Source organism: Arvicola amphibius, chromosome 8 (assembly GCF_903992535.2).
Source record: "Arvicola amphibius chromosome 8, mArvAmp1.2, whole genome shotgun sequence".
Classification (NCBI taxonomy): Eukaryota; Metazoa; Chordata; class Mammalia; order Rodentia; family Cricetidae; genus Arvicola; species Arvicola amphibius.
The window spans coordinates 88,595,541-88,608,473 of NC_052054.1; the positions used below are offsets into that span (position 1 = coordinate 88,595,541).

The following is a 12,933-nucleotide window of genomic DNA, read 5'->3' on the forward strand; positions in this document are numbered from 1 at the left end:
TAATTGATTTAAAGAAAAACTTCCTTAAAATATGTGCTGAATGAAGGTCCAAGCCATAGAAACAAGGATTGCCAGGGAAGTGGCAAACACCTACAAGGAATTACAGATTTACCTGGGCTCCTGTGCATTCAGTTGTATCACAGTTTTTTTTGGCAGAGAATCTTGTGAAATTTGCTTCGTGTCCTGTAAGAAAGGCATCGTATTCTTAAATTTAACTTTTAAAAACTAAGCATTGAAATTAGCTATCCAATACCACCTTACAACATTTTTGGAAGGAATCACAATATGGTGACAATGATTCTCTTTCAAGGTATAGGAAGCCTGCCAAAATTCAAAGCAAATCCTAATTTGTGTATATGTGTGTGAGAGCGAGAGAGAGAGACACAGACAGACAGACAGACAGACAGACAGACAGACAGACTGACAGACAGACAGACAGACAGACAGACAGGGATGATACACAGACAAAGAGAGACAGAGATAAGAGTATCAGACCTAAGTACAATATGTATTACACAGTCTACAATGATACAATGGGTTGCTCCATTTTCTAACTAAGTAAATCTGAGCGCTAGAGAAAATTCTCCAATCTTTGCATTCTGTATCTCGCAACCTTGGGAAATGTACACCCACTTCTTGTGGTTTTTTTTTTTTTTTTTCACTTTAAAATGAAAATTTGGCCGGGAGGCAGAGGCAGGCGGATCTCTGTGAGTTCGAGACCAGCCTGGTCTACAAGAGCTAGCTCCAGGACAGGCTCTAAAGCTGCAGAGAAACCCTGTCTCAAAAAACCAAAAAAAAAAAAAAATAAATAAATAAATAAAATGAAAATTTGTAATCATGACTTGATTACAAGCAGCCATCTAAGAAAATATTGAAGCTGCATCTCTAATTCCAGACGTGTAAATTCAAATTGCACATAACATTCCAAATCCCAACATTCATAAAAGATACTAATGCTACCTAAGTTACAATTTTGAATATCCATGTTGTGAAGAGGATGTGTAGAGGGTGGTACTCAGCCATCTTCTCCATGGCTCTTCTGGATGAGGGGAGGCATGTCCCTCTCGGTGCACTTTCTGCTGTATTGACTCTCCTGCTCCCCTACTACCGGCCCGAGCCAAGGCAGATACCACCACCCTATTCACAGATGCTGAAAATGAACTAGGAAAACATCCAAGGCCCTCAGAGGTCCAGGTGGAGGCAGATAGCTAGTCTCCTAGTTCCTTAAGCTCTGCACCGTCAATATGCACACCTCTGCACTGTCCAATGAATCTATCCTGACACCAAAAACGACACTCAAAATCAGTTTTATCAGAAGCAGATTAGGGGCTGAAAAAATTCAAGTATCAAGTGGTTTCTAATTATAGCCAAGAGGAATAATTAATTATAATGCCTGGTTATTTTATAATGAAACAGTGTTCAAAAAGTCTATTTTGTCTACTGTTAAATAAGCTCATGCTAAGATTTAGGCAGAATGAATTACAGGCAGAAATTAATGCAAACGCACCTACAGAAAAGAGATGGTTGAATATGCAGACATTTATACAAAGTGATAAAAATTCTTTAAATAATGGACAAAACAATTTTAATACTTTAATGTTATTTTAATGGAGCTTCTCATCACTTTTCTAATCCAAGTACAAAAGAATCAAATGGTTTTTGCAATCATAGAATAAATCAACTAACCATCTCTAAGAAGGTGTCAGAAGGCTGAGACTGGTACATCTTTTTGTCCTTTAAGATGAGGAGAAATGCAGAATCTCCAATTATCTTCTCCAAAAAATTTAGTGACTGAAAGAGTCTGTAAAGCAAAATTGTATTAGTTTGAGAACTCCAAATTCTGCATATTTTCATTTTGAAAACAATGGCCAAGTCACCACTATTTTCATCTTATTTTCATAAGGCTAAATACATTGAGATTCTATAATGAACTAGCTCTCTGTTTTCCTCTAGAATCAAATACTAAGGGGTAAATACTAGGTCAGAAGATTCCACCAGTAAATAAACTGGTTCAGCTAAAATAAAGCTCTCCTGGACATATCCAAATCACACTCATTTATTCAAAATGCTTACAAACATGCCAAATAAGTATATCTATCACGATTATTCCAAGAGCTACAAAAAATATATTACACAGCAATTATTTACTTCTTCATTCCAGGAGGGAAAAAAAGTTGAGTGTTAATAGAACTGCAAAAGGAAATACACTATTAACTCTAGGTTAGCAAGACTATCCAATCTGTACGTAAGCTGTTCCCGAGGACTAACAGTGATATCTGGTTGGATTTATGTCATGTTCTTGTTCAAGACAATTACGAAGAAGAGGAGTTCTCACAGATCTGAATGGCAGGGTGGTCTTCATCCTTGTTGCTCTGCTTGGGCACTGACATTAGTAACTACACTCAAGTTTTATGCTATGTCTGAGAAACAAATGGAGACTCAAGACTCCCCTGATTCTGGGCTCTGAAGTGTACTCTCAGCAAACCACCTGTAACTGCTGAGGCAACCCCGAGGGAAAGGACTTGGTGTGAATTCTCTATAATTTTCCAAACCCAGGCTTGTATAAGGTTTTATGGACCAAGCATCCTTAAACAAACACTTGATCAGAACTTGCAAATAAGCTTTGCCAACCATGTTAAATGATCGGAAAGACCTACTGTGCTCATAGACTCGACCATCGCTTTCTCTACTACAGGGAGCAAACTGGTATCTGCGTGCTAAAACATGTTTGCTAGCATTCTACAACAGCAGCAAACATTTATAAAAGGCGCTGGACATGGTCTCGGCATGCAGGTGGACCAGTAAGATCACCACAAAGTTGATACCAGTCAAGAATACAGCGTGAGAGTTCAAGCCTGAAATACAGAGGCTTTGTCTCAAAACAAACAAAAATCTCTACGTCAGTTAGAAAAAACCCAAACCAACCAAACAAAAGTACCAACTTCCTATGGCAGAACATAAAACCTTAAGTGTACATGATTAATATTATTAATTAAATAATTTGCATAGTAAATCTTTAACATTAATAATAAAATCTTATTATGGACTCTAGTTCGTACCATTATCCAGAAGAATTTCTCGGCATGCCACCTTTGCCCTTGGTATTAGGTGTTCTCAACAGACTAAAGGCCAGATGACTGAAGGTAGTTTAGTTAAGGAAATAATTCCTTCAACCAACGCTTGTTTCTAGTAGCTGTATGGCTATCTTTACCAGACAGCTAAACCTGTAGAGTCATTTTCGACGATATTAAACAGTCCTAATTAAAGTGAGCTAAAGATTGATGCTTGCATCTATCCCATACACTCCCGGCGTCCTAATGAGATCAGCACTGACGTAGAATGGAGCATTCCCACAAACACTCCTCATAGATGCAAAGCTGCCCTGATTAAAACGTAGCTAAACAAAGCCCAGTAAGTAAGTTCAAGAAACATGGGGCAGAACGAAATTTAAACATTTAAACCTCTCATCAATGTGAGATTTCTCGGTGCCTCGAACATCTTAACACGAGCTCGGCCTATTAATACAGAACATGGTCCAGAGAACACGCACTCGGGGATCACAGCTTTTCCGTTTATGGTCACGGCTGTGTTTGAACAGCTGGTATCGTTTCTGTCGGTCAACAGTTTCATCTGTGCGTTTGGACGCTCACACTCACCTTGCAGTTAGCTTTCTCCTGCTACTGTAATTACAACATAGGGAAAGAGGAAAGACTTTTAAATCTTTACATAACTGACTTCTTCCCTTCTATAAGCCATGTTATCGACATGTGACACTACATATCCATCCTTCTGTCCCAGGTAACTTCCTTTTTTTTCATGTTATGATTAAAATTAACCCTCAAATCAGCCACGGGGCATTCTCTTTCTCTATCTTAAACAACCGGGCCTCCAGAGAGAATTCTAGGAAAACCAGGGCTACACAGAGAAACCCTGTTTAACAAAAGAAAAAACAAAAACAAAAATAACAAATAGGTAAATATTTAGCTACTGCTGAAAGCACAGCTCTCAGGCTCACCCTGGGGAAAGAGAAAGAGGTCGGAAGGGCCTGAATCCCTTGGGCACCGTGGAGCTGGCATACTGACTGGGGTATCTACAGATTTCTAAAATATGACATGAAGATAAACAGAGCAGGATTAATCCTGCTTGGAACTGCTCTTAGTAGCCATCAGTCCGTCACTCGCACGACTGTTCGCAGGGACGTGCCTGCCAACATCTGAGTGAACAGCAGTCAGCAGTGTGAGCGTAAGGAAGTGCCAGTGCTAGCTGCCTCTTTGTCTCTAATTCTCTAAACATGTGTTTTGAAATCTCTTTCTTCAAAGCGTCTGTGCTAATGACTTGATAATTGTTTACGACTTCTCGGTTGAAGTGTGAAGTACTGGCAGGGTAAATTCACAAATGTCAAGAACAATTTGAAAATGACTGTGTCTTTCCACCCCCTCTAATAGGCCGTGCTGCACAGGCCTGGTTTATTAAGCTCAAGTATCAGAACCCACACTGGGCACCTAGTGTTGGCCTCCTACAAAAGACAAGAGACGGAGAGTGGACAAAAATTCAGTGTCTGATGGCAGCCACACAGAGCAGGTGAGGTAGAGCAGAGGCATGGCTACCCCCTGCCCCGCGAGTCCAAGACTTTCATAGAAATCCTCCTTAAGCCAGAGGCAAGAACAAGGACAAGCAGGTACTGACCTTGCTTTCCACCTGCTTGTTATGAGAGAAACAGACAATGCTGACACTAATGCCAGCTCAACCTCTGTACAGAATACAATCGTGAAAACTGAGAAGATATGCAAGATGCTACCTTAGACATACTTTTTGAAGGGCTCGAGTCAATAGTGAGCCTTTAAGAAAAATCTATTTCCTCTTTGTTTCTAGAAAACTAGTTAAAATATTGTAACTAAAAACTTTAGCCCTTAGTAATGTCAATGCTTGCAAACCAATTGTTTAGATCCACAGCCTTCTCACCTACAGGAATAGTTTCGAAACAAATCAAGTTCCAAATGTATAAGAACATCACAGCATATGTCTGATGGTTTTAAGATATTACAAAGTGTAGTATCTTTTATGCGCATTTTGTAGCACAAGGGATTACACTAGTAGATCCCATGCATGGTAGACACACTCCCTACCACTGGATACAGCATCCCTGCATAGCAAAGAAACGGTAAGAAAATCAGAAGAAACCACAGTCGACACATAGTAAGACAACGGGTAAGCTGTCCTGTCCAATGTGAAACCCTCCCCAAGTAGGTCGATCCCCATGCCTGTTATCCACACTGGCATGATGATAGAGGTCTCCACCACTGAAGGTCAGCCTTTCCACTGCTGGGAAGCACTCGTTAGAAAGACGGCCTTTCCAAGCCACAGTGTACACAACAGCTTCTAATTCTTCAATAGTCTTTAATCTAAAAATTCTTTAAGTACATGCGTTCTCGATTGTCTGAGACCCTCCATGAAGATCCTTTATCTCCATGCCCCAGCCACCATTCTCACTTCCAACTGCTGTCACCACCCATACACAACTGACTTCCCTCACTACACGTTCCTATTGGTGTCCCTCTAAGAATACGTCAAGCATCCGTGAACAAGCGGGTATGAAAGAAAACACGACTGAGCTACCTGATAAAGAAGATAACCTCAACTGTCAAACTATACTTAGGAGAAAGCAGGTCTTCCTTTAAGACAGTGCCTAATATCTGGAGACTGGAGGTGGGAGCTGAGGCTACCATGATGCTTACAGAATTCTGGAAAATTGGTGATGGTCGGCTATAGGAATATATAGAACAAATAACACTATGTATGTGATCTGTTATACACAAGCAGCTTTGTATCCAAATACACACACACATACACACACACACACACACACACACACACACACACACACACGTATATATCGGTATGACTCAAGTTAAAAAGACTTTACTTGAATCTGTGTTTCAATAATTACGTTACCTGGTACCATAATCCACGACCACCCAGTCTTTCGCAGTTCCTGTGATGGCATCGTGATGCTGAAACAGTCCTAAGTTCCTTCTGGCTTCTGTCAGTGTTGTGTAGTGTGGTAATGAGAGGAACTTATTTATCTTATATTTCTGAGCTTGCTTCAAGGCCAAATGGTAAAGAATTTCAGCAGTCCTAAGTGCATAAAAGAGCCATTAATATATTTTCTGAAGAAAACATTTGAGCTTACAATCATTGATGCTTTTGTTGCTGTTGCTTTTATAGATGAGACAGGATATTATTATGTAGGCCAGGCTAGCCTTGAACTCATAGAGATCCACCTGTCTCTGCCCACACCCACCACTAGCCCCACTGGTGCTGGGTTTAACAAATATACTACCATGCCTAGCTCACTGATGACTTTCAAACACAGTGTTAAAAAGAAATCTACAATGTTAATTCATTAAAAAGAAGACACTAATGATAACCTTTTCTATGAAACCAACATTGTACCTAGTAAATGTATTTAGGTTCTCAATCACCAATGACTACTGTGTTTACAATAACCCTGGAAAAAAACCAGAGCCTATTGGTGGAAGGTAGGGCCAACTGTACATAACACAGTGAGAAAAATGAAAGCAGGCAGAGTGAGAGACTGGGCCGGGTGTGAACTCATCCTCTAGTAACATACCTTCTCCAACAAGGCCACACCCCAATTCTTCCCAAACAGTTCCACCAACTAGGAACCAAACATTCAAATCTGAGCCTATGAGGACAAACTACCACAAAGAGCAAGTAACACAGTTGTTATAAGTTGATGTAGGCAGCTTAACAGAGCAAAGCCAGGCTGAAAGAGATATATAAAGAGAGTAGGCAGAGTCAGAGAGAAGCCATGTAGCCACCTTCATGAGACAGATGCAATTGAACTTTAGTGGTAAGCCACAGCCACATGGCAATACACAGATTAAAAGCAATGGGTTAATTTAAGATATACAAGTTGGCCAGAAATATACTTAAGCTATTGGTCAAATAGTATTGCAAATAATATAGTTTCTGAGTGATTATTTTGGGTCTGGACAGCCAGGAATGAATGAATGGCCTCTCCTCTGCCAACAGTATGTGAACTTTCTTTTTAGGTTTTGTTTTGTTTTTCAAGGTCAGTTTCTACTTTGTAGCCCAGACTGGCCTCTAACTCCTGAAAATCCTCCTACCTCTTAGGTGCTGGCACAAAGTACTGTATCTGTCTTTTTCATATGTTTTAATGACTTTAGACAAGAATGTAAGCTTATGGTTTTGAAGACAGTCTTCAAAACAGGTTTAATTTAAAATGTTTTTAAAGGCAACGTGGACCTAAAGGCCTAAGAAGGTTCTACATAACAAACATGCTAAAGAGAATGGATAAAGGCATCTTAAAATGTATCAATATTCAGAAAAAAGTATATATTAGAAGTCCATTTTTTGTAAAAGGTTATGAGCGATCTAAATTGTAAAAATATGGAAAAGATAAATAACCACCATTTCGAATTTCTTTTCCAGACTCATGCCATGGGAATGAGCAGGTCAGAGTTAGACAAATCATATGTATGGTCACTTACATTTTGGTAAAGATTCCTGCTTTGAAAAACAGTGAACATACTGGAGCGGTGGTTCTCAACTTTCCTAATGATGTGACCCTGTGTTGTGGTAACCCCCATTAATAAAATTATTTTGTTACTACTTCATAACTGTAATTTTGCTACTGTTATGAATCCTAATGTAACTATCTGATATTGATATGCAACCCCCCTTGGGGGGGTCACACCTCACAAGTTGAGAACCACGGTACTATACAGGGTTATCTCAAAATATTCCACTAAAAAATAAAATTCCACTAAAGATTTTGAAATGATTCTTCTCCCTTGTATGTACCGTATGCTATGAGCTGAACTGAGAGCCTCAAACACTTAAGTAACACTATAGCAGTATATCAGACGGTCAGATCTGTTTTCTTCTTTATACCTCTCTATTCTTTTTTTTTTCTTAATTTTTTGAAGCAGGATTTCTCTGTGTAGCTTTGGAGCCTGTCCTTGCACTCACTCTGTAGACCAGGCTGGTCTCGAATTCACAGGTATTCCCCTGCCTCTGCTTCTGAGTGCTGAGATTAAAGGCATGCACCACTACTGCCTGACTTATACCTTTATATTTTTATCTATACTTTACAGATGAGAATGGAATATTACTGCCAGATAATAAACTTGTTTTTCCATAAACTAATAGACTCAGAAATTCAAAACTGTGTACTTTTAACTTTGCCATAAAACTTAATTTAAAAATACAGTTTTAGTCATAACCACTGTGCTTGAATATATTTCATAAATTAACATATTCACAACTGTCTGCCATTAGAAAATAAGTAATACTTAAATGCCACTAATTCATTGGTATAAATCTTTATACTATTTATCATTTATTACATCTTATCATCAAAAATTTATAATAGCAGACATTACTTTATGGATATTTGTTCAGTGCATAGCAACTATTTTATAATAATATAATCATAATACATGTAATAAATATATGATAATATAAAAACTCTTCTTTCATACCTAAGATATTTTCTTAAAGAAATTCATGATTTTTAAAAAATGTATTTCTAAAATGTACTGACAAGACACTATCACATGAAGGAGGATGGGTAAGATTTAACTTAATTTTAATAGCAAGACTCAAGAGGAGAGGCTGGAGATGGCTGGATGGGTGGTTCAGAGCACTAGCTGCTCTTCCAAGAGGACTTGGGTTTGGTTCCCAGTTCCAAGCATCCACATGGCAACTCTAGTTCCAGAGGATCTGATATCTTTTTCTGGCTTCTGCAGGCATCAGGCATACATGGGATGCACACATATACATACATGTAAGCAAAACACATGTATACATAAAAATAAAAACAAAAAACTCTTTTTGATGTAGGTGTGTCTTCTATCTATCTGATGATTTCATTGGTTAATTAATAAAGAAACTGCTTGGCCTGATAGGTCAGAACATAGGTGGGTGGAGTAGACAGAACAGGATGCTGGGAGTGAGGCAGATGCCTCGGGCAGTCACCATGCCTCTCCTCTCTGGGACAGATGCAATGGAGCCAGCCACCAGGTCAGACATGCTGAATCTTTCCCGGTAAGACACCACTTCGTGGTGCTACACAGATTATTAGAAATGGGTTGATCAAGATGTGAGAATTAGACAATAAGAGGCTGAAACTAATGGGCAAGGCAGTGTTTAAATGAATACAGTTTGTGTGTTGTTATTTCTGGGACTAAGCTAGCTATGCGGGAGCTGGGTGGGATGAAAAGCAGGCCTGCCTGCAGCCCCTCACTACATCTTTTTAAAAAAGAAATATCATGTTGAGAATAAATTTCTCAACTGGGTCAGAGGTGAAAGGAAAGAAAGACTTAGGCATCTCAGGCTAATTAATTTCACAGAACATCCGACTTGGATTCTTAGAAACCTGTTTCTTGCCGAATGGTGATGGTGCATGCCTTTAATCCAAGGACACTGGAGGCAGAAGCAGGTGGATCTCTGTGAGTTAGAGACCAGCCTGGTCTACAGAACAAGTTCCAGGATAGCCAGGACTGTTACACAGAGAAACCCTGTCTCGAAAAACCAAAAAAACAAACAAACAACAACAACAAAATAACAGTTTCCTAATGTGATCATACATGGCTTCAGGCATGTGGATGAAATGTAGACTCCACACTGGCCAGAGTTCCAGCTCTCTCAGTGGACATCACAGAAACGCAAAACTCTGCCGGTAATGATGATTCTACTTGACATGCTGTTTGATGCTCTTGTGCTTCCTACCGGCATTTCCACAGAATCAACCAGTTCACTTATTCAACCAATCATTTGCTTGCCCCATCAATTTTCATCTCTTTCAAATTTTGCTCTTCTAGCAGAAACATCGTATCTATAGAAAGATACTTAAAATAAACCAGCGCTGAGACGGCGCCTCTGAAGATCCCCCACGTAGAAAATACACTCATTTTAGAGTGTGCACTTAGAGGCCCACTTGCAGCTGCTGAGAAGCCCTATGTGCCTTTCTGTCTCTAACAGGAACCTGCCAGCAGATCACATGATAAGAACCAGAACAGAAATGATGCAGGAAAATTATTTAGGAAAATATGGGCTGCAAATTGAAAAAAAAAAAAAAAAAAAACGCAACTCCATAGCTTGCTTTTCCCTCAGAAGAAGAAAAGTGTGGTAATTTGATCTGACTACATTAAAACTTTGGAATTATATTAAAATATAGCAGCACATACAGGATGCATGCACAGTTGCTATGATGCTACAATGGCTAAAACGATGAACAAATGGTGCTGTCTCAGGGCCTAGTACCGGAGACGCGATTCCATGGTCCTATCCATGCGTTTGTAGAAAGGTCTGGATGTGAAGTAGCCACTCCAGTAATGATCGTCTCGGTCGGCGTAAGTGAAGAAGTCTCCACTCAGGACAGGGAACAGGGACTGGGAACTCTTCTCAGCTGCTTTTTCCAGTGCATCAAAATAGTCAGATAAAGTTCCAAATTGAATCTAGGAAAGGAAGTGTAAAAGAGGTGTGTTTTAATTATCCACGCATATCTGAAACTGAGTACTTTTTATGCAGAAAGGAAATGTTAATGAGTATTTAGGAAGAGTTTCCAAGTCAGCAAGAGCATAGAGGTTACACTCATGAATGGGGAGTGAAGGATGCCACTGACTCGGGTGTACTCACGAGTGCAACGTGGGGGTGGAGGGTGCCGCTGAGCCCTTCTATGACTTGCACCACAGCCCAAATTTAACTAAGAGAAAACATGCCTACCTAAAGAGTTTAAAGAACGACTTAGATCTACAAGTCTATAGACCCCCCAAACCACATAAAGGTTCAAAGTGCTAAAGGATTCAAAGAGCAGTTCAGCTAGAGGTAGACAGAACAGCAGTAAAGATCTGAAGGGTGCAGAATGCTCCAGAAATCTGGAAACATGTTCAGCCACAAGGCATCTCACAGATTATACTTCTGACCTCAGTTCTTGTGAGAGAATGGAGAGGCCATTTACAAAGTGACATCCTCTGAACTGAGTGTAAGTAAGCAGCGAGAGTGACAGGGATCGCACGGTTGGTACAGAGGACCAGAAAAGGCCTGAAGAGACAGAGTAAGATGGGAGGGGACAAACACTGGGAGAGTGGAGCACAAGCGGAGGGCTGTGCATCCACCACACTCCACAGGGGGCGCCTGTCCAGTCACTGATGAGACGCGAAGACCTAGCAGAGGACACACAACTCAGCAACTGCTCACAGAAAACGTAAGAAACAGTGAAAACGAGGAACACCGGAGGAGGGGGTCACCCTGACAAAGTGGCTCTGGCAAACCCTCAGCAAGCAGCTAAAGTCAATAAATGGCTATGAGACATACCGTTAAACTACAAAAGCCAACGGCATTTCATACACAGCATATATAAAATTCATAATACCAAAAAGTTAGCTGCGCTCATCCAGAACCACAGATGTGATGCAGTCCACACAAGAGACCAACGTCTTGGGCTTTTTTGGTTTTGTTCTGTTTTTGTTTCATTCAAAAATTAGAGAGTTTACACACACACACACACACACACACACACACACACACACACATATATACATATACATACATATATACATACATACACACACATACACACACACACACACACACACACACACATATATATATATATATATATATATATATATATAGAGAGAGAGAGAGAGAGAGAACTACAAAAGACTATGCCCTGTGTATCCTCACAGGCCAGTGGTTTTCAACCTGTGGGTCATGACGCCTTTAGGGGGACCAAACAACCCTTTTAGGGGTCCCTGAGGCCATCAGAAAACACAGATATTTATGTTATGATTCATCACAGCAGCAAAATTACAGTTATGAAGTAGCAACAAATCATGTTATGGCTGGGGCCCCCACAAAAAGAGGAACTATATTAAAGGGTCACAGCGCTAGGAACGCTGACCACCGCTGTCACAGGCATAAGTCTACCTTGATCCCAGCCCCACAGCAGTCACTGCACCCTATTCAAGATGTGACTGTGGATCTGATAGGAAATGCACTGAGCTTAACCTGGAGGAATAAGGCACTGTCCAATGCAGAAACCTGTAAGCGCATGTTTGTTGCAGTACCATCTGCCATAGCCACGTTAGGGATTCCGCCTAGATGGCTCTCAGTGGATGAATGGAAAAGGGGATGTGGCATATGCACACAATGAATTATTACTCAACCGAGAGAAAGGAAGAGAAAAAAACAACATCACCAATAATGACCATACTGGATACAGTAAAACAGGTGGACCTGGAGATCATTCTGACTCAGAAAGTCAGAAAAACATGCATGAGGTTTTCTCTCATATGTGGACTCTAAAGGGGAAAAATGGAACTAGAAAGAAGTTAATCAAGAGTAGAAAGAGACTCTCATGAGAAAGAAGTAGGGATTAATATGGATAGCATGAACTCAACACCTGACATATGTATATGAAAAGACCACAGGGAAATACATTATATAGTGCAATTACCATACACTAATGGGCATCTGACTTACGCCCAGGGAAAAAGAAAATAAGCGACCAAGTCTATCACTCTGGTTTGGTTCTGAGTTCCCCAATGGGGTTCTTATTGCTGGCACAGTAGGAGTGAGGGACTCTTTAGGAGGTAGGACCTATGGAGAGGAAGCAGCTCATTGGGTGTGCTCATCAGGCAGAACTGGGACCCTCAGCATCCCTCTTCTGTGCCCTCCCACCGTGATGTGCAGCTGCCTCACAAGGGCAGAAACACTGAGACAAGGAACCTTAAGGTGTCTAGAACTGTGAGCCATGAGAAATCCTCCCCATGTTTAAGGTGTTTGCCATCTGCCACACTGACAGAAAGCCTGACGCATCATTTAGAAGGATACAACTGGAAGGTGGGCTGTGGAGAGATGGCTCAATGGTCAGAACACTGG

At 40.4% G+C, this 12,933-nt stretch overlaps 1 protein-coding gene across 1 annotated transcript in view; it reads right to left on the reverse strand.

Annotated features, from left to right (window-relative positions):
• The window catches only part of Man2a1 (mannosidase alpha class 2A member 1), a 163,001-nt gene that overhangs the window by 77,093 nt on the left and 72,975 nt on the right, over nt 1-12,933 (reverse strand). The window contains exons 9-12 of the mRNA XM_038339431.2: nt 10,312-10,505; nt 5,953-6,135; nt 1,687-1,801; nt 113-183 (exon numbers count right to left, since the gene is read on the reverse strand). Of these exons, the coding sequence (XP_038195359.1) occupies nt 113-183; nt 1,687-1,801; nt 5,953-6,135; nt 10,312-10,505 (563 nt within the window). The remainder of the gene's footprint in view (nt 1-112; nt 184-1,686; nt 1,802-5,952; nt 6,136-10,311; nt 10,506-12,933) is intronic.